The 19,869-nt window shown below is 51.4% G+C and overlaps 4 protein-coding genes across 14 annotated transcripts in view; 2 read left to right on the top strand and 2 right to left on the bottom strand.

The window, feature by feature from the left end:
* itsn1 (intersectin 1 (SH3 domain protein)) overlaps nt 1-9,051 on the bottom strand; it is a 25,031-nt gene extending 15,980 nt beyond the window's left edge. For all 8 annotated transcript variants that reach the window (XM_062446577.1, XM_062446578.1, XM_062446581.1 and 5 more), the window contains exons 1-16: nt 8,875-9,051; nt 5,250-5,312; nt 5,066-5,161; nt 4,839-4,902; nt 4,405-4,571; nt 4,054-4,230; nt 3,851-3,923; nt 3,663-3,772; nt 3,507-3,570; nt 3,163-3,300; nt 2,971-3,083; nt 2,544-2,806; nt 2,279-2,428; nt 2,028-2,168; nt 1,859-1,946; nt 1,449-1,588 (exon numbers count right to left, since the gene is read on the bottom strand). In XM_062446577.1, the coding sequence (XP_062302561.1) occupies nt 1,449-1,588; nt 1,859-1,946; nt 2,028-2,168; nt 2,279-2,428; nt 2,544-2,806; nt 2,971-3,083; nt 3,163-3,300; nt 3,507-3,570; nt 3,663-3,772; nt 3,851-3,923; nt 4,054-4,230; nt 4,405-4,571; nt 4,839-4,902; nt 5,066-5,161; nt 5,250-5,277 (1,812 nt within the window). In that variant the 5' untranslated portion in view covers nt 5,278-5,312; nt 8,875-9,051. The remainder of the gene's footprint in view (nt 1-1,448; nt 1,589-1,858; nt 1,947-2,027; nt 2,169-2,278; nt 2,429-2,543; nt 2,807-2,970; nt 3,084-3,162; nt 3,301-3,506; nt 3,571-3,662; nt 3,773-3,850; nt 3,924-4,053; nt 4,231-4,404; nt 4,572-4,838; nt 4,903-5,065; nt 5,162-5,249; nt 5,313-8,874) is intronic.
* On the top strand, nt 8,384-12,236 carry cryzl1 (crystallin, zeta (quinone reductase)-like 1). 2 transcript variants are annotated; one of them, XM_062446589.1, is made up of 13 exons: nt 8,384-9,624; nt 9,752-9,829; nt 9,970-10,042; nt 10,125-10,169; nt 10,257-10,325; nt 10,409-10,542; nt 10,715-10,826; nt 11,053-11,073; nt 11,303-11,401; nt 11,482-11,591; nt 11,686-11,791; nt 11,928-11,973; nt 12,097-12,236. In XM_062446589.1, exons 1-13 carry the CDS (start codon nt 9,559-9,561, stop codon nt 12,194-12,196), a joined length of 1,059 nt encoding a protein of 352 aa, XP_062302573.1. In that variant the 5' UTR covers nt 8,384-9,558; the 3' UTR covers nt 12,197-12,236. The 2 variants fall into 2 exon arrangements, with proteins under 2 accessions (XP_062302573.1, XP_062302574.1); XM_062446590.1 differs by lacking the exon at nt 11,053-11,073.
* LOC134007271 (SET domain-containing protein 4-like) lies at nt 11,997-15,963 on the bottom strand. Of its 3 annotated transcripts, none has more exons than XM_062446587.1 (11): nt 15,835-15,963; nt 15,221-15,302; nt 15,019-15,114; nt 14,852-14,889; nt 14,688-14,776; nt 14,198-14,434; nt 13,928-14,120; nt 13,438-13,841; nt 13,164-13,244; nt 12,921-13,044; nt 11,997-12,723 (listed from the first exon to the last, which is right to left on the bottom strand). In XM_062446587.1, the coding sequence occupies exons 2-11, from the start codon at nt 15,291-15,293 to the stop codon at nt 12,580-12,582; spliced, it is 1,479 nt and encodes a 492-aa protein (XP_062302571.1). In that variant the 5' UTR covers nt 15,294-15,302; nt 15,835-15,963; the 3' UTR covers nt 11,997-12,579. The 3 variants fall into 3 exon arrangements, with proteins under 3 accessions (XP_062302571.1, XP_062302572.1, XP_062302570.1); XM_062446588.1 differs by lacking the exon at nt 15,835-15,963 and having other exon boundaries at nt 13,438-13,522; nt 13,667-13,841; nt 15,221-15,468; XM_062446586.1 differs by lacking the exon at nt 15,835-15,963 and having other exon boundaries at nt 15,221-15,470.
* Nucleotides 15,424-19,869, top strand: LOC134007275 (carbonyl reductase [NADPH] 1-like). Its single transcript, XM_062446594.1, has 5 exons — nt 15,424-15,567; nt 15,855-16,142; nt 16,243-16,350; nt 16,508-16,716; nt 19,439-19,869. Exons 1-5 carry the CDS (start codon nt 15,450-15,452, stop codon nt 19,664-19,666), a joined length of 951 nt encoding a protein of 316 aa, XP_062302578.1. The 5' UTR covers nt 15,424-15,449; the 3' UTR covers nt 19,667-19,869.

The following is a 19,869-nucleotide window of genomic DNA, read 5'->3' as shown; positions in this document are numbered from 1 at the left end:
GGGCAGGGCAGGGCAAGGCAAGGGGCAACAGAGTAGCAATGGTCAGATCCACAAAATATCAGAAAGAGAGTATAGTAGAGTGGGGAGGAGTGGAGTCGGATAGAGTCGCGATGAGAGCTTCCTGTCTACGGTGAGGTGGCAGGATGTTGCATCAGAGGGTTTCGCTCGCATCTCTGAGCACGCTTCCGTGCACACACACCTCAAAGACAAACACTGATAAAGACAGACAGATGGATGGAAATGAGCGAATCTTCTTCAAACATGCTGGGTCTCCATAGCATCATGCTGATCTGGTGGCTACCTGGAGGTCTGAGGGTGTGAGGGGCTGGGGGCTGTGTGTGTTGGTGGGGCTGGAGGTGGGTGTGTGGTGGTGGGGCCGGGTGGCTTGAGGTCTGTGTTTGGTGGTGGTGGAGCTGGGGGGCTGGAGGTCTGTGTGTGGCGGTGGTGGAGCTGGAGGTCTGTGTGTGGTGGTGGTGGGGCCGGGAGGCTGGAGGTCTGTGTGTGGTGGGGTTGGGGGGCTGGAGGTCTGTGTGTGGTGGGGCTGGGGGGCTGGAGGTCTGTGGGTTGTGGAGCTGGGGGGCTGGAGGTCTGTGTGTGGCAGTGGTGGGGCTGGAGGTCTGTGTGGAGTGGTGGTGGGGGCGGGAGGCTGGAGGTCTGTGTGTGGTGGGGTTGGAGGTCTGTGTGTGGTGGGGCTGGAGGTCTGTGGGTGGTGGAGCTGGGGGGCTGGAGGTCTGTGTGTGGCAGTGGTGGAGCTGGGGGGATGGAGGTCTGTGTGGTGATTGTTGGGCCAGGAGGCTGGAGGTCTGTGTGTGGTGGGGTTGGGGGGCTGGAGGTCTGTGGGTGGTGGGGTTGGGGGGCTGGAGGTCTGTGTGTGGTGGGGTTGGGGGGCTGGAGGTCTGTGTGTGGTGGGGCTGGGGGGCAGGAGGTCTGTGTGTGGCAGTGGTGGGGCTGGGGGGCTGGAGGTCTGTGTGGAGTGGTGGTGGGGGCGGGAGGCTGGAGGTCTGTGTGTGGTGGGGTTGGAGGTCTGTGTGTGGTGGGGCTGGGGGGCTGGAGGTCTGTGGGTGGTGGAGCTGGGGGGCTGGAGGTCTGTGGGTGGTGGAGCTGGGGGGATGGAGGTCTGTGTGGTGATGGTTGGGCCAGGAGGCTGGAGGTCTGTGTGTGGTGGGGTTGGGGGGCTGGAGGTCTGTGGGTGGTGGGGTTGGGGGGCTGGAGGTCTGTGGGTGGTGGGGTTGGGGGGCTGGAGGTCTGTGGGTGGTGGGGCTGGGGGGCTGGAGGTCTGTGGGTGGTGGGGCTGGGGGGCTGGAGGTCTGTGTGTGGTGGTGGGGCTGGGGGGCTGGAGGTCTGTGTATGGCGGTGGTGGAGCTGGGGGGCTATAGGTCTGTGTGTGGTGGTGGTGGTGGAGCTGGGGGGCTGGAGGTCTGTGTGTGGTGGAGCTGGTAAGTAGTCACCTTGAGCTGTGTGTTGAAGGCGTCTATCTCCAGGAGTTTAGAGCGAGTCTCTCTCTCCACTGAGTCCAGCTGTTCCTTCAGCTGCTGCCGGCTGCCCTCCTTCACCTCCACCGCCCTCTGGAGAGAGGACAGGGAGTCTCCTACACACACACACGCTCCAGTTAATAGTTTATAACGTGCGTATATTTCAGAGTGCCATTTTCAACGCAATTGATTCATACAAGGTATATTATCAATTATTTGAACACCGCAAACGTAATTAACGTGAATTTATCAATACAAATCGCTGTACTACAGAGATTGTGTAACAGTACAGCAATCGTGTGTAGCAGTGAAGCAATACTGTGTGCCTGTGTAGTTACAGTGTGTAACAGTGTGTGTGTGTGTGTGTGTGTGTGAGCAGTACGCACGGTGCAGGCTGTTCTGCTGGACTTGTTTCAGCTGGTCGTTCAGACACTGTTTATCCGGGATCAGCCGGCCCAGCCACTGCTGAGAGTCCTGCAGAGCAACACCGCCACGGTAAACACAGGCATGGATACAGGCAGGGGATTAACATGGTTTACGCGTGTGCGCGCGTACCTGTAGCTGCTGCTGAAGGTGTGTGATCTCGGCGATGCGGACCTCCCTCGTCTTGTTGGTGTTCTCGATCTCCTGCCTCTGAGCCGACAGACGGAACCTGACGTCCTGGAGCTTCCCCTCCAGCTGGCTCCGCTTGTCACTCTGAACACACACGCACGCACGCAGGGTCAACACAATCACCCTGCGACACAGCACCCGCGTGTGAGTGTGTTGGCGCGTGTGTGCGTGTGTGTGCGCGTGCGGAAGCGTACCAGGGCCTCCAGCTCGAACTCGAGGGTCTTCTTGCGAGCCTTGAGCAGGACAATGTTCTCCTGCTCTCGGTTCCTCTGGGTGAGCAGCTCCTGCCGCCGGCTCCTCTCCCACTCCAGCTGCCGCTGACGCTCCATCTCGCGCTTCGCCGCCTGACACACACACACGCGTCGTCAGGTTACGGCACACACACACACACACAAACGCCCCACCAGGCGCCCACGCTCTCACCCGCAGCCCCCCCCCCACCCACCCCCCGCCTCTCACCTCCCTCCTCTCGATCTCCCGGCGCCGCTCCTCCTCCCGCTGCCTCTCCGCCTCCCTCTGCCTCTCCAGCTGCCTCTCCAGCTCCTGCTGCCGCCGCCGCTCGTGCTCCAGCCGCTCGCGCTCCCTGCGCTCCTCCTCCTCGCGCTCCAGCGCCGCCAGGCGCTCCTGCTCCTTCCGCTGCAGCTCCAGCAGGGCCTGCCTCCGCTTCTCCAGTTCCAGGTTCCCGCGCTCGAAGTTCTCCCTCTTCTTGTCCTCAAACGTCACTGGGGGAGGGAGGGAGGGAGGGAGGGAAAGGAGGAGGGGGGAAGACGAGGACAGAGGAAAGGAGAAGAGGATTCAAGGCAAGGGTTCCACAGTCGAGAGCTGTCAGGGGCTCGGCGGGGCGAGGCGGTCGTCGTGGTGGCCGGCTGGGGCGTTGTCGGGTTACCTGGCAGCTTCTTGTCGGCGGTTTGCTCCTCCACCTCCTCCACCTCCTCCTGGACGCCTCGCTGCTCCGACTGCAGGCTGCTCAGGGACACGCCGCTGCCGCTACGCACACGCCTGGAAACACACACACACGCGTGGACACACGGTTAGTAGTCAGGCTATGCTGTAGAGGAGGGGGGGGGGGGAGTATTACCTGAAGGTGGGGGGTATGTAGTCCGGGGGTAGAATGGGGGGCAGGGGCAGACCAGACATGGCCATGTCTATCAGGTGCATCGCCAGAATAAACTCCTCCGCCGTCAGCTTCCCGTCCTGGTCGATGTCAGACAGGTTCCTACACACACACACACACACACACACACACACACACACACACACACACACACACACACACACACACACACACACACACACACACACACACACACACACACACACACACACACACACACACGACAGGAGGCAGTCAGTTAGACAGGCAGGCAGGTTCGTTTGTCTTGTCCTGGCAGGGGTGTTGGTGTTGAGGTCAGGGCCTCTCACCAGATGGAGGCCAGCTGGGTCTGGGGAAGGCTGGACTGCATCAGGATAGTCCTGGCCTGAGGACCTAAAGAAGCACACACAGAATTGTTGTATGTTCAATATTGTCTTTCGAAGCATGATATTACTGTGTGTGTGCGCGCGCGCGCGTGTGAATACCGGTGAGGTGTCCACACATCATCTTGTCGTGGCTGTTGAAGAGCTGTCGGTACTTTAGTCTGGAGGACGAAGGAACGGCCCAGTCTGTAAGAGGGGGGGCCACAGGAACACTGGGGGGGGGGGAGACTGTTAGAGGATGGACGTGTGTGTGTGCTTGTGTGTGCTTGTGTGTCTGTAGTGTGACGGACCTGGCTGTCTCAAAGGACTGTCCCTTCTGCAGCTTGGCACTGGAGCGTCCGAACGACGAGCTCTTACCGAGGCCTGGGATAGATAGAGAGATAGATAGTGATAGAGAAAGAGAGGAGTGAGAGAGAGAAAGAGAGGAGAGAGAGAGAGATGAGACATCTTGACACACATATCCTACACCTCCAGGGGCAAGCCCTGTCCGTACCTGAGTGGGAGAAGCCCGGGATTGGCTGGATCATGGCAGGAGCCCCATTGGCCAGGGGGGGTCCAGGAGGGGGCCCGGATGAGACCAGAGGGGGAGACATGCCCACACCAGGGAGGGGGGGCAGGGGCAGAGGGGGCACTGCTGGCAGGCCTGGCATCGGCCCCATAGGTGGCATCCCTGTGGGCAACACGACTGTCACCATGGAGACAACCAGGATAGCCCCACCAGCAGTAATACTGGATTCACAATATTAAGAAATAAGAAAAAATAGCACTAATCTGAGCTCCACAAAAACACTGTTGGGTTTAACTAAGTGGGATGTCAGTGTTGTGTGTGTGTGTGGTGTCGTACCGAAGGGGGCCTGTGGAGGCGGGGCCAGGGGCAGGGCGGGCTGCTTCATGGAGGGGGGCAGGGTGGGGGGCAGGGGGTGACCCTGCAGCTTCAGCTTGATCAGCTTCATGGCGATGGAGAACTCCTGCATGTCCATCCTCCCATCACTGTTCATGTCAGCCAGAGCCCTGTGGGAGAGAGAGAGAGAGAGAGAGAGAGACAGAGAGACAGAGAGAGAGAGAGAGAGAGAGAGAGAGAGAGAGAGAGAGAGAGGGAGGGAGGGAGGGAGGGAGGGAGGGAGGGAGGCGGATGTGAAAAGGAGGACAAAACAGAGAGATAGAGGGAGAGGAAACGTAAGGCATCTAGAATCAAGCAAAGGTGAACTTAGATAAAGAGTGTTGGAAGAGATAGTGAGAAGGGGAACTTAAGTAAACAGACATAGTGGAGTGTCTCACCATATTTGGGCGAGGATGGGCGCAGGCAGACCTGACTGGAGGAAGAAATTCCTTGCCTGGTCGCCTATGACACATGGTGAAACAGGATGTGACACCATTCGGATTTTGAACCCCACCCTGAACTGCCAAGACATGCAGTTTCACTTCTCCACCGGGGCTGGAAATGAGGATGTGTAAGTGTGCAGGTGTGTGATTGTGTGTGTGGGGGTGTGAGTCAGTAAGATTACCAGTGATGTATCCTGCAGGGGTTGGGGTGAGGCTGTGGAACTGCTGGTCATGTTTGGATCTCTCATCCACTGAGATCGCCCAGGCATCCAGACTCCCTGGAGAACACACACACACACAGGCTGGAGACACTGGGGTCTTATAGAGCATGCGCACGTATGCACACACACACACACACACACTTACCTCCGAAGGCTGTGGGAAACTGAGCCATGATTCAGTCAGTCAACTGCAGCTGAGCTGCAACACCTTGGGGAACACAGAGACTGGTGTTACACTGGTGTGTGTGTAAGTGTGTGTGTGTGTGTGTGTGTGTGTGTGTGTGTGTGTGTGAGAGAGAGAGGGTGTGCATCAGGTCATCTGGTAATGATCAGTTCTGGCCTCGTACAACTCCAGCCTAGGGGCGAACAGAGAAAGAGAGAAGAGAAGAGAAGAGAAGAGGAGAAGAGAGAGAGAGAGAGAGAGAGAGAGAGAGAGAGAGAGAGAGAGAGAGAGAGAGAGAGAGAGAGAGAAAAGAAAGAGAGAAAAAGAGAGAGAGAGAGAGAGAGATGAGAGAGAGATGAGAGAGAGAGAGGAGGAGGTCCCCCCCAGCTGTGTAAATGTGAGTGGGAGGCCAGCCATCGTGTGTATGTGAGGGAGGTATTTTAATCAAGTCCAGATCCCAGGGTGGGTGGAGCCACATCATCGTCATGGATACACGTTTACAGCCCATAATTCCCGTGCGGCAGGAAGCCATGCAGCAGGAAAGCATAAATGGACTAATCAGAGAATATCATTGTCTGTACACACACACAGTATGAGACAGGAGAGACATGACTCACTCTCCCTTCTCTGGACTCATTCACATTACAGCTCCCTGCTGAAGCACACACACATTTCGCTTTCCCTCACACACACTCAGACCCCCTGCTTTCCTTCACACACACACTCAATACACCCTGCTCTCTCCCTCACACACACACACACAAACAATACACCCTGCTCTCCCTCATACACTCGCGCCGGGTAACAGAGGGTCTGTTTTGTTCCTGTGACCTACTTTAGCTCCTTCACACTTTGATGCTAATGAGACTCCTTCACCTCCTCCTCCCCTCTCTCTCCTTCACCTCCTCCTCCCCTCTCTCTCTCCCCTTCACCTCTTTCTCCCCGCTCTCTCCCCTTCTCCTCCTCCCCTCTCTCTCTCTCTCTCTCTGTTTCTCTTACCCTCTCTCTCCTCCTCTCCCCTGTCCACCCCTACTTCCGCTCTCCTCTCTTCTGCCCCCCCCCCTCCTTTCCTCTGCCCCCACCCCCCCTCCTCTCCTTTGCCCCCACCCCCCCTCCTCTCCTCTGCCCCCACCCCCCCCTCCTCTCCTTTGCCCAAACCCCCCCTCCTCTCCTCTGCCCCCACCCCCCCTCCTCTCCTTTGCCCCCACCCCCCCTCCTCTCCTTTGCCCCCACCCCCCCTCCTCTCCTTTGCCCCAACCCCCCGTCCTCTCCTTTGCCCCCACCCCCCCTCCTCTCCTTTGCCCCCACCCCCCTCCTCTCCTCTGCCCCTCCCTCCTCTCCTTTGCCCCCAACCCCCCCTCCTCTCCTCTGCCCCCACCCCCGCCTCCTCTCCTCTGCCCCCACCCCCCCTCCTCTCCTTTGCCCCCAACCCCCCATCTCATCTCCTCTCTATTTCATGCACCACTTCTCTCTTTGTGTTGTTCCTAACCAAGCAGGGAGTATTGTCTGGTTCTGCATACCAGCCCTGGGAAAACCACACAAACACAAACACCTTGTCCTGGCATTTACTCCACAACCTTCACAGGCTATGCGGTTGATAACGAGAGCTGAAGTTGTTACGTCACATCGAAGGCACTGACGGATGCCAGCTCTTCTGGTTGGTAGACTTTCTGAGCACTGACGTCTGAATGCTGTCTGTATAACACATTGGTTCTGCTGAGCTAGCCGCTAGCCGGCATCCTAATCTCTTGTTTTTTTCCGGGGTAAAGACCTGTATTTCTCTATAACAGGACCGTTGCTTCTATGGGGGGATCAAAATAAGAAATGAAGGACTGGTAGAGCAGTCAGATGGATAATGCAGGATCTAACTCTGTGTGTGTGTGTGTATGTGTGTGTGTCAGAGTGTTGGATTAGACAGTAAAAATGAGAAGCTAAAGGATGATGCTGCTAAACTGTAGCTGTGTTTGTGTGGGGCCTGGTAGCAGATGTGTGTGTGTCCCCTCCCCCCATAATCTTAGCTGCTGAGGGGACAAGGGGGTGGGCTATGTAGCTAGCCTCTAACCCTCTGAGTCTGACTGATATGATAAGCCTGTGTTCGGTAACACTCACACAAAAACGATTTGATATGAGGAACAACGGATCCGTATCTAAGTGTGTGTGAGAGAGGGGTGTGTGTGTGTGTGTGTGTGTGTGTGTGTGTGTGTGTGTGTGTGTGTGTGTGTGTGTGTGTGTGTGTGTGTGTGTGTGTGTGTGTGTGTGTGCGTGCGTGCGTGCGTGTGTAGTTTACAGTCCTGCAGGTCTTTTGGGGTCAACAGCACCGGGCTGTCAGCTGGTAATAATAGTTCTCTACATCACATGTCCATATCACCTCCACACACACACACACACACACACGCACACACACACAAGCCTACAGTTAGTTTAAATCTACACCTCAAGTACCCTGCACCCCTGTCCGCTCCTTCCCCTCTCTCCTCTCATCCCTCTTTGTAGATACAATGTCAACACAAGGTTGGCCTTGCCATGGTGACCCTGCAGGCTGGGACGAAACCATGACATTGACACTGCTGCATCCACACACACACACGCACACACAGACAGACACACACGTCAGCCCTGTAAGCCTGGAATGAGGGTCAGCTAAAAGGTTCACGTAGAAATGTAAAACAGATTATGAATTGGGTTGGCGGGGACTGCGCATTCTCTTACTAAAGTATACACCACTGATACCCACTCCTCCTCCCCTCTCCTCCACACACAGCTGTCAAAACAGCATCATCTCCTCTCTCCCCACACAGTTAACTTATCCACTATTTGTGGAACCTGCTTTAAGTTATCGTATACGGCATCGGACTTTACGGTTCGTCAGCTGCTAAGACTGTTGACATTAAATAGCGAGCCAACCAAGATAAAACCATAGATGTTACCCAAGGTTGTATTTCAACCACTTACTCAAGCGTCCTGCTAAAGTCCAACCAGTCAGCATATACTGGGTCTACCACCTTAGTTGACTAACTGACCACAATTGTCCGTCGACAGAATTCAACCTAGAGTCAGCACCGCACCACCACCAGCCACATTCAATCAGTATAAATACAAACAGTGCATCTAGCTTATCAGTCCCCGCTACTACCATGTTCCGTTGACAAGTGGTAATACTTCATATTAGTCAACCACCATAAATCGGTTTATCTATCTTCCTAGGCGTGATTGCTAGCTCGATAGCAGATATTCCTAGTACTACCAGTTAATCGCTAGCATTACTGACGCTGGCTTGCCTGAAACCAGCATCTATCATTGAACTATCATTGCGGCAAGATAATAAGATACCTTCACATGAGGTTGGTTGAATACGAAATAATGCACTGTAGATGAATGAAATGCATCTGCCTCGTTAGCTAGCTACACTAGCCACATCAGCTATCGCGAAGGGTGTTGATCGATCAGCAGGGAAACGCAGAGATTCCTGCCCGTCTTGTGTGTGCCCTCCCCGACCGTCCTGGACCGCCACCACCAGCAGTCTAGCGACGCTAGCCGCGGATGATACGTAAGCTAGACAGCTACAAGACATTCTTTCACATTGTCCTCTATTTCACAGTTTCCTTACCTCATAGTTGTTTTTCCATGCTTTTATAAGTAATAAGATATACTGCTGTGTGTTACAGAGCTCGTAAAATGGAGTAAATTGCCCAATGCTTGTCGATTTTCTGGAATATTTGTCCAGTAATTCCTGTCTTCCCTCCACCAAGGGCCTGCCGCTCGGCTACGCAAATTGGAAAATGGGGTAATAGCGCGAGATGTCGACTGTTCTGAAGCTGACCAGCATTAGCCAATCAGCTAACACGATCGTGTGATGGATAGGACATTGGGCAAATCATAAAACGTTTGGAAGTGTAAAAAATCGTTCTATTGGCTTGAGACGAACCCCTATTTGTGATTGACAAGATTTTCGGTGAACATGATGACAGGAGTGGCAAAAAGACAGACACAAAATGACCAATCAACAATACCAGGCAACTCTCGCATAGTAGCAGTTCATCCAGCCTTTTCGGTATTTATGATATCCTGTTCACATGATTTAAGCTAGTTACATGGTTATGGATCCGTTTGAGTTGAGTTTAGTGGGAAGATTGGCACTGGGAAGCTAGGCTAGCTGATCCGAGTCACCTTTTCTTACATATGATATTGCCCATTTTGCAGGGGTTGCCGGTTATCAGCGACTAGCTAGCATTGTTGGTAAACAGCTTCCCGAGAGTAAGCATCCATACAGGATCACAACAGCTCTGTCGCCATGAAGGGGCTGTACTGCAAACCGGGGCAGACCACCGCCGACCATAAATTTGTCATACAGGAAACGGTACGTTTCATGTAACTTACAGTATGACACCTAGAGCGTCTCTCGACTATGTAGGTCTACAGATGTAACTGGCATTGTTCTTCATAGTTACTGTGGTCTGTGTGTGTCCTGCGGTCCTGTCTGACAGGATGTACCCACCGTGCTGGACAGTCACCAAGTCAAGGTGCAAGTCAAAGCATGCGCACTCAGCCCCATAAATGTAAAGGTAGGTCATGCATGTTATAGTTGTGTTATAAGAATGTTTTAACGATGTACGGGTGGCGTGAATTTTGTTATTAGTGATAAGAGATGTGTTGTAGGTGGTGGTATAACTGTATCATAAGTAATAACAGCTCTCTCTGCCAGTTGATGGAGGAGATGATCATCCAGAAAGATGTGTGTCCGGTTGGCAGGGAGGTGGTGGGCATCATCCTTCAAGGTATCATAGTAACAGTTTCCAAAGTAGCAATGTGATGTGGTGCCCCATAGTCACCATAGTAACCATGTTGGTGTTTCTGCAGTGGGACCCAAGGTGACCTTTTTTCATCCAGGCGATGAGGTTGTGGGTGAGTCACAATGCTCGTTGTCATAGAAACAGTAGCGTTGAAACAGTGTTATGGTTACTGTGGTGACTAAGCAGAGTCTGGTTGCAGGGATCCTGCCATTGGATACGGAGATGTCTGGTCTGAGTGAGGTTATTGTCATGGACGAGTATCATCTGGGTATGGACAACACACTCACAGCTGGTTTCGAGTGTGTGTTGACGGTGTGCTCTAGTGTGTGTGTGTGTGTGTTTGTCCTCCAGTGCAGAAGCCGGAGAAGGTGAGCTGGGTGGAGGCCGCGGGGGTCATACATGACGGTGTGCGGGCGTACACTGCTCTGCACACATTCGCCCGCATGGCAGCCGGACACACCCTGCTGGTCCTGGATGCAGCCTCGGTACGTAGCCATGGCAACCATCGCCAATGAAACTCCTCTCTGAGGCTTCACCTACGGGAGCCAGGTAGGCAGAGCTAGCTTTACCTCAAACCTCTGAGGTGTTCTAAGCGTGCGTGTGTGTGTGTTCTAAGCGTGTGTGTGTGTTCTAAGCGTGTCTGTGTGTATGTTCCAGGCATGTGGTGTTTTGGCAGTGCAGCTGGCCCACTCCCATGGTGTGCGAGTCCTGGCATCTGCCCACTCTGCTGAAGACCAGGCCTTCCTGGAGCAGCTCCGGCCCAGCGTGGGTGAGGAGGGGGCAGGGGTGAGGGTGGTCAGGCCTCCCTGGAGCAACTCTGACCCAGTGTGAGCGAGGAAGGGGGGATCCTATAAGTTACCCTATATTTTAACTATAAACCTAACTTTATAATGTTATCAACCTTAAACCCTTAGTAGCCCTAACCCTATACCCTCACTTACGCTAGTATTTTATCCTAACTCCCTGTCTCTGCTCTCCTCTGCCTCATCTTCTAGGGGTGCAGGAGTCACTCGTAGGTCAGTCTGTCTGTCTGCTGTCTACTTTGTCTAACTGCCTGTCTGTTTTGCCTGCCTATCTGTCTGTTTTGCCTGTTTGCCTGCCTGAACAGACAGTTCGGTCTAGGTGATTTGAGTGTTTCCATGTGGAGCCAGGGTGAAAGGTGTGTGTGTGTGTCCAGGCAAGGTGATAGGTGTGTGTGTGTGTTTCCAGGGAGGATGATAGGAGTGTGTGTGTTTGTGTGTCCAGCCAGGGTGATAGGAGTGTGGAACAGCCAGGTGGACTTGATTGAGGTGTGCATGGAGGAAACAGGAGGGCTGGGTGTCGACATCATCATCGATTCTGGAGGTAAACAACAGAGGCTAGCCTCCCTGTGTGTGTGTGTGTGACTGTTGGTGTGGGTGTTTATGATTTTGTGTCTCCTGCAGTACGGCTTCAGGAGGAGACAGATGCCAGGAGGCTCCTCCCACACAAACATGACATCATCACCCTGCTTGGGGTCGGAGGTCACTGGGTGACCTCAGAGGACAACCTGCAGGTAGACATGCGCACACACACACACACCACACCCCACACACACAATCACACCCCACTCATACACACCAACGCAATCTGTCCTTCTCTCTCCCCAGCTTGACCCCCCCGACAGCCGGGCGCTCTTCCTCAAGGCCGCCTCCCTCTCCTTCCTCAACCAGGAAGTGTGGACCTCCTCCAGCGCGCGCCAGGGTCGCTACCTTCGTATCCTTTAACCCCTCTCCTCAACTGCCAATTACAGGCCAGCTTTCAGGTTCTGTCTATCTTGTTGAAAACTGTCATGTTAATAGTGGTATCAGGTCATTTGAAGCTGTTACCTTAGCGATTGGCTGTCCAATAGATATCATGAGGAACATTGTAGAGAAACTGTCCACTGGAACCCTCAGGTACTCGCCAACTCAAGCACAAGCAGATTTCAATACTTTATTGTAAAATACATGTTGCATATAAAACTACCTATGCTGGATGTAAGCGACACAACATTGTGTAAACTCTGTTTGTTTGTGTAGACCACAGTTGGAGGAGCCTGTGCCTTTGTATGAAGCTACCGTCTCCATGGAGATGGTTCAGCGTGGCCAAATGAGGAAGAGGCTAGTGGTTCACCTGTGATGAGACTCCAAGTCCCATCAGTCCTCTGGGGGCCAGCCACTTCCTGGTTGTGTTTTAGTATTCCCTCAACTGTCATTTCTCCCCACATCCACATCAGCCAACATCTATCTTTTGATTGACAGCAACAGCCACCTAATAAAGGCTAATAAAGTTTTTCCTTGTTTATATAAAATGTGTGGTGTCTGTTTGTTCAGCTGCCTGGTGTAAAAGCAAGCCCAGGCCAGATCTGAGATCTGTACCCACACAGTCTGAAGGAAGCAGGCACTGCAATCAGCCCCGATCAAGGAGTTCATAGTTGTTCATAAGACCCATGTTTTTCAGGTGCATGGAGAGGACACTTGTGATTAGCGATGATGTTGACCTATCAGAGACATCTATTTGCTTCACTCAGCCTGGCTGTGCGCCTGGAGCCTCCGCAACACATCTAAGGAACTACCCAGAATGCCTTGCTCCTCTTGACGTAATTGAGCCACCACCTCCAACTGCTCCCTCAGAACCCGGTCACACTGCTCTCTCAGCCTGGAGATCTACACACACACACAAACAGGACACAAATACAGTCAGAATGTGCTGTACGTTTACGGCCAGGATTATCAGGGCAGCGCTGTCAGGGTTATCAGGGATCAGGGTTGTCAGGGTTATCAGGGTTATCAGGGGTCAGGGTTATCAGGGGTCAGGGTTGTCAGGGGTCAGGGTTGTCAGGGGTCAGGGTTATCAGAGGTACCTGGTCCAGAATGGTGGCGGTGTCCTGCAGCAGCAGCTGGCAGGTGTGAGCAGCCATGAGGACGCTCAGCTGCTCCGTTTCCTCACTCACTGCTGCCCCCTGCAGGACGCTCTTCCACTGGGGGCTGGAGAACACACATCTCACACATGCAGACGCCACACACCTTTTCTGTCCAAAATCTCGGAATTAAAACTGGTATTTCTGTTTAGAATAGTGTGTGTGTGTGTCTGTGACAAGTCTTACTAGTGTTCGGGTCTCAGTGACAGTAGTCTTAGAACAGTCATTAGTCTCCAGGACGGCCCGTCAACGCCAAAGGTCAGATTTCTGATAGAGGGAGAGAGGAATGGTGAGGTCATCCTACACTATAGCGTAGCTTAGTGTACAGTTACTGAATGTGCTGTAGTGTTGAATAGCTTAGCATAGCATCAAGAAGCGTAGCTTAGTGTAGCATTGTGTGTAGAATGGTGCAATGTGGCATAGCTTAGCATACATGCATTGACCAAGTTTTGCATCTTACTGTAGTAAGTCATGTTGTTTGAGGAAGAGCAACTTCTGTTCCAGCTGGCCTCTGCCTTCAGCACAAACACACTTTTGCAGGAGCCCTGGAATACACACATAGACACACGCAAACACACATACACACCGTAATACAAACCAGGATACACACAAAGTAGAGGGAATAAGCTGAGGGTTGTTTGAGAGTAACCCAGGATAAGTGATGTTGCTTGGTGACCTTCTTCTCCCACCTTCCTCCACGTAAACCACTCCATGGGGGTTGTCGGGGGCGACAAAGCCATACTCCAGCAGCAGGCGCTGGTTGTCATGGGGACCGTAGCATATGAAGGCCTGTTGGAACTTGTGGCAGCCTTGAAGGCTGTGTACCTCATAACATCTGGACACCTCGTTGAAACACGCTTGCACCTACACAAACACACACAGCTTCTTTAGTTGCCCAACTTGTCTTCATTTTGTGCACGTTTTGCCAGACCTGTGTGTCTCTGTCTGACCTGTGTGTCAGGGCGGTGGTTGAGGAGGTCTAGGTATGGCGCCAAGGCATAGACATCTTCCTGTCTGGACAGGGAGTGGTTGTAAGGATGCTTCTTGTAGACGGTACGGGTGTTGACGCTACACCAGGCCCAGAGCACAGCCTCCAGAGAGAACACCTCCTCCACACAGCCAACCAGGAGGGGCAGCAAGGACCTGCACCAGACCAATCACAGTCAAGCACAGGCGGAACATTACCACCAGCACCAAAAACAGTCAGTGTCCTTTCTCACCTGAAGAAGGCCAATGAGGAGGCATGGAGCTCCTGGACTTCCTGTCTCTGCTGTAGGGCCCGCTCCCTTACTCCACTCGGCAGAAGGCTGATGACCTCATCAGAGAAGTAGGCGGGACATGTGTAGGAAGTGGGTAGGACTTTTATGTAGGGTATCCAATCGGCATCTTCTCCCAGGTGTCTCTCACATATGAGGAAGGTACACAGGGCCAGCAGAGGAGACACTCGAGGCTGCCACCTGACACACACACACACACACACAGCTGTAAATGTGCATTACTACATCTTTCTATGTGTTGTGTGTGTATTTCTTCATGTACTTACTTATTGATGTACTGTGTGTGTGTACTTGTTGATGTACTGTGTGTATGCACCCATTGTTGTACTGTGTGTGTGTTTGTGTGTTCCTCTTGTTGTACTGTGTTGTGTATGTTTGTGTGTGTGTGTACTTATTAATGTACTGTGTGTGTACCTATGGTTGTACTGTGTACCTCTTGATGTACTGCCCCAGGTAGCTTTTTAGAACGGTAGATGTGGTCAGTAGACAAGACTCCGGTAAGGAGATGAGTAGTTCACCTGGCTGGACGCACACACACATAGCTGTTAGACATGGGAGACACACACACCCAAAGAGAGGGTTTAATGCTGTACTTACCTGGAGAGCTGTCAGGCTGAGAAGACCTCTTCCAGTATCTGAGGGGAGGAGCAGGCCAGGGTCAAAAGGTTACAGAGCATGCAAACTACATTATCACACCCAATACTGCTCTAGCTACCTGAATAGTAGTGTGTACTACCTAGAAAGGGCACTAGGATGGATACTACCTGAGAAGTGTGCTGGGAGCAGCAGTCGTGAGCTGAAGCCTCGCTTCTGCAGCCACCTCCTCAGACACACAAACGGAGGCTCATGAGACAACGTCACTGTCACAAACGAAAACACACAAACACGTCTCAGACCCGACACACAGACAGACTTCCTTAATGTCCAGTAAGCTGAATGGTCAGTAAGCGATGGTAGGAAGCCTACCTGACTGGACAGCTGCTACTCCCTCTCGTTTCCTTCTCTTCCTCCTCGCTCTCCTCCCGCTCCGCCGCGCCATCAGCCGTCACTGTGGCATGAATACATAGCTATAGTACGCATGTGAACGCGTACACTTTCCTAGAGCTTATAACCTAGGTATTTGACTTTCAAACTATGTATTACCAGAGCCCGTTTCTCTGGTATCACCAACAGCACGCTGTTAGTAACTGGTCACATGGCGTGTTTGTTTTTCCGCGTCTGCGCATTGCTGCTACGGAAGCCTACATTATGGTTCACGCTGTCTGTGGTGCAGGCATTTGATCATAAACATCACCTAAAGAGCCATCTGAAAAGTAAGTTATGATTAATCTGTGTGTTAGATGTGTTTCCAATAAATAACATTATATATTAATAACAATTGGTATATATATATACTTTTACCGTAGCCTGTAGCCGTAGCCTGTTGTTGTATAGAGTTTGCTAATTTAGCTGATTAGATAACTTTGCACCAGATGCAAGTTCGGCTCACAGAAACATTCTTGTACCGTTAGTGGGCTAGCTAATATAAAATAACATTGGCCGACCATAGTGTTGTAATCTGTATCTCGAGCTAAATTAACCTGTGTGGAAACACTTGCAGAACGGGATATGCCAGGAGTTGCTCTCGTGACAGGATCCAACAAGGGGATCGGGTTCGCCATCGTAAAAGCGCTCTGCAAACAGTTCAATGGGGAAGTGTTTCTTAGCGCAAGGGATGTCGGCCGGGGGACAGCGGCTGTGGAGAGTTTGAAGGCGGAGGGTCTGAATCTGCTGTTCCAGCAACTTGACATTAACGACCACTCAAGCGTGTGCGCGGCCCGGGATTTCTTCCAGCAGGAGTACGGCGGTCTCGACGTCCTCGTGAACAACGCAGGAATCGCGTTTAAAAGTAACATCACTTAAACGTGAATTCTGCTGAACATGGCAGTATGTCGGCTATGGTATGTGGAGTCGAAGTGAACTTAAGCTGTGTGTATGTGTGTCCACAGTGGCTGACACCACTCCGTTTGGTACCCAGGCAGAAGTCACCATTCAGACCAACTTCTTTGCCACCAGAGACATGTGTAATGAGTTCCTGCCCATCATCAAACCAGGAGGTAGACACACTCACATGAACACACACACACTCACTTAACACAGTGCCCTGGTTCTGGAGTCCAGGTCAGGGTTCATCTGTGTGTGTGCGTGTGTGTGTGTGTGTGTGTGTGTGTGTGTGTGTGTGTGTGTGTGTGTGTGTGTGTGTGTGTGTGTCAGGCAGGGTGGTGAACGTGTCCAGCGGTATGGGCTCCGTTGCTCTGGGCCGCTGTAGCCCCACCCTCCAGGCCCGTTTCCGTAGCAACGACATCACGGAGGAGGAGTTAGTGTCTCTGATGCAGAGCTTTGTGGAGGAGGCGCAGGCAGGAAGCCACGCCCAGGGGGGCTGGCCCAACACGGCGTACGGCGTCTCCAAGACCGGCCTAACAGTGAGTCAGCAACACAACACACACATACACCGCTCACAGTGGCGTAACTATAGGGAGTGCAGGGAGTGCAGCTGCACTAGGGCCCGTGGCGAAAGGGGGCCCGTCCTCGATCTCATCGTAGAAGTGAAACAACCTTACCGGCCAAACCATCTGCTTTCACATTGGAGAACTGAGCGGGTCCCTCGCTACGCTCAAAACTTCGGAAGAGCTTACATATGATCAATTCGCAAACATTTCTCAATTATGGTGTGAGTTATTCATAATTATGAGCTATCACCTGCCCAATAAACATTTTAACAATAGTCTTAACAACAGCAAATAATTCATTTGACCTCATTTGCTTTTTTCTGAATGAAACGAATCTCGTTTTTATTAAGTAATATTGCCATCAAAAAATAGCAAGGATGTCTGGGTAATATTGTTGTCAAAGATTCTATAGCCCGCCCACCCACACATGTTGCGATTGTTTCCCATCCTGTTGTGTTATGTTGCATTGCATTGCATGTTGAGTAAGCGATAAGTAGGCGACCCCATGCCCTTCAAACACAAAAGTGGCTGCAGGAAGTGGCACGAACGCAAAGAGCAGGATGAAAGGGTGGCAAAGCTGGCAAAATGATCTTCATTTGGATTTTTGGCGAAGAGTGTTCAAGAGGACGCTACGTCTGGTATAGCCTAATTGAATGCATTTAGATATATAAAATGCACGTATAGAGGCCGATAGGCTAAGGCAGCAGCCAGGTTAGATAGGCTATTGTAAACTACAGTTAGGTCCATAAATATTTGGACATTGACACAATTTTCATCATTTTGGCTCTGTATACCACCACAATGGATTTGAAATGAAACAATCAAGATGTGCTTTAAGTGCAGACTTTCAGCTTTAATTTCAGGGTATTTACATCCAAATCAGGTGAACGGTGTAGGAATTACAACACATTTTATATGTGCCCCCCCCCCCTTTTTAAGGGACCAAAAATAATTGGACAAACTAACATAATCATAAATCTAATTGTCACTTTTAATACTTGGTTGCAAATCCTTTGCAGTCAATGACAGCCTGAAGTCTGGAACCCATAGACATCACCAGACGCTGGGTTTCGTCCCTGGTGATGCTCTGCCAGGCCTCTACTGCAACTGTCTTCAGTTCCTGCTTGTTCTTGGGGCATTTTCCCTTCAGTTTTGTCTTTAGCAAGTGAAATGCATGCTCAATTGGATTTAGGTCAGGTGATTGACTTGGCCATTGCAGAACATTCCACTTCTTTGCCTTAAAAAACTCTTTGGTTGCTTTCGCATTATGCTTCTGGTCATTGTCCATCTGCACTGTGAAGCGCCGTCCTATGAGTTCTGAAGCATTTGGCTGAATCTGAGCAGATAATATTGCCAGAAACACTTCAGAATTCATCCTACTGCTTTTGTCAGCAGTCACATCATCGATAAATACAAGGGAACCAGTTCCATTGGCAGCCATACATGCCCACGCCATAACACTACCTCCACCATGCTTCACTGATGAGGTGGTATGCTTTGGATCATGAGCAGTTCCTTCCCTTCTCCATACTCTTCTCTTCCCATCATTCTGGTACAAGTTGATCTTCGTCTCATCTGTCCATAGGATGTTGTTCCAGAACTGTACAGGGTCTTTTAGATGTTTTTGGCAAACTCTAATCTGGTCTTCCTGTTTTTGAGACTCACTAATGGTTTACATCTTGTGGTGAACCCTCTGTATTTACTCTGGTGAAGTCTTCTCTTAATTTTTGACTTTGACACAGATACGCCTACCTCCTGGAGAGTGTTCTTGATCTGGCCAACTGTTGTGAAGGGGTTTTTCTTCACCAAGGAAAGAATTCTTCTGTCATCCACCACAGTTGTTTCCCGTGGTCTTCCGGGTCTTTTGGTGTTGCTGAGCTCACCAGTGCGTTCTTTCTTTTTAAGAATGTACCAAACAGTTGATTTGGCCACACCTAATGTTTTTGCTATCTCTCTGATAGTTTTGTTTTGATTTTTCAGCCTAACGATGGCTTGCTTCACTGATGGTGACAGCTCTTTGGACTTCATATTGAGAGTTGACAGCAACAGATTCCAAACACAAATACCATACTTGAAATGAACTCTAGACCTTTTATCTGCTCCTTGTCAATGAAATAACGAACTCCCATGAGGGAATAACATACACCTGGCCATGGAACAGCTGAGCAGCCAATTGTCCAATTACTTTTGGTCCCTTAAAAAGGGGGGGGGCCACATATAAAATGTATTGTAATTCCTACACCGTTCACCTGATTTGGATGTAAATACCCTGAAATTAAAGCTGAAAGTCTGCACTTAAAGCACATCTTGATTGTTTCATTTCAAATCCATTGTGGTGGTATACAGAGCCAAAATGATGAAAATTGTGTCAATGTCCAAATATTTATGGACCTAACTGTATGTGCAGGATGTAGTCGTAAAATAGCTAAAGCTAGATAGGCTAAACGTTACGCTAGCATATCTAACGAAAATAAAATCAAACATTCACCATTAAAATTACAGTATTTTTTTTTTTGACTATAGCTCAACAACCAATAATTTCGCCTGACGATAGGTCGGTTAAGGGGCCCGTTGGTGAGATCTGCACTCGGGCCCGCCAAGTCGTTGTTACGCCGCTGACTGCACATCTGTGTAGGTGACTGTAAGGTAGTCCACAGTAGATACAGTTGTGTGTGTGTGTGTGTGTGTGTGTTAGGTGCTGTCAAGGATCCAGGCTCGTCAACTCTCCCAGGAGAGACCAGGTGACCAGATCATGCTGAACGCCTGCTGTCCAGGCTGGGTCAGAACCGACATGGCGGGACCCAACGCCACCAAGTCACCTGACGAAGGTGCCGTCACTCCCACCTACCTCGCTCTGCTGCCTGCCGGGGCCACACAACCTCACGGGGAGTTCCTGTCTGAGATGACCATACAGCCCTGGTGACCAGGAGGTCTGCCTGCTTCGTGCGTGCGTGCGCGTGTGTGTGTGTGTGAGTGTGTGAGAGAGAGAGAGACGTTCTTTCCCGGCTTTAACCATGTTAATCTTTCTGCCTGTGATCTTGATTTGTAATCATGGACTGTGATGTCAGCTGCCCTGTCTGTCTGAGCTGGACCACCAATAAAAAGCCTCTGGCCATGGAATTACAA

Source organism: Osmerus eperlanus, chromosome 21 (genome assembly GCF_963692335.1).
Source record: "Osmerus eperlanus chromosome 21, fOsmEpe2.1, whole genome shotgun sequence".
NCBI lineage: Eukaryota > Metazoa > Chordata > Actinopteri > Osmeriformes > Osmeridae > Osmerus > Osmerus eperlanus.
This window is presented reverse-complemented; position numbering and strand designations above follow the sequence as displayed.

What these genes read in the sequence shown, in the direction of transcription:
- cryzl1 (XM_062446589.1), top strand. Translation starts at nt 9,559, where the DNA reads ATGAAGGGGCTGTACTGCAAACCGGGGCAGACCACCGCCGACCATAAA. An exon ending in TGGTCCTGGATGCAGCCTCG is followed by an intron (nt 10,543 to 10,714) that starts GTACGTAGCCAT and finishes TGTATGTTCCAG; the next exon opens with GCATGTGGTGTTTTGGCAGT. An exon ending in CCTCAGAGGACAACCTGCAG is followed by an intron (nt 11,592 to 11,685) that starts GTAGACATGCGC and finishes CTCTCTCCCCAG; the next exon opens with CTTGACCCCCCCGACAGCCG.
- LOC134007271 (XM_062446587.1), bottom strand. Translation starts at nt 15,293, where the DNA reads ATGGCGCGGCGGAGCGGGAGGAGAGCGAGGAGGAAGAGAAGGAAACGA. An exon ending in AGTAGCAGCTGTCCAGTCAG is followed by an intron (nt 15,115 to 15,220) that starts GTAGGCTTCCTA and finishes CGTTTGTGACAG; the next exon opens with TGACGTTGTCTCATGAGCCT. An exon ending in TCAGCCTGACAGCTCTCCAG is followed by an intron (nt 14,777 to 14,851) that starts GTAAGTACAGCA and finishes GTGTGCGTCCAG; the next exon opens with CCAGGTGAACTACTCATCTC.
- LOC134007275 (XM_062446594.1), top strand. Translation starts at nt 15,450, where the DNA reads ATGGCGTGTTTGTTTTTCCGCGTCTGCGCATTGCTGCTACGGAAGCCT. An exon ending in CGCAGGAATCGCGTTTAAAA is followed by an intron (nt 16,143 to 16,242) that starts GTAACATCACTT and finishes GTGTGTCCACAG; the next exon opens with TGGCTGACACCACTCCGTTT. An exon ending in GCCCATCATCAAACCAGGAG is followed by an intron (nt 16,351 to 16,507) that starts GTAGACACACTC and finishes TGTGTGTGTCAG; the next exon opens with GCAGGGTGGTGAACGTGTCC.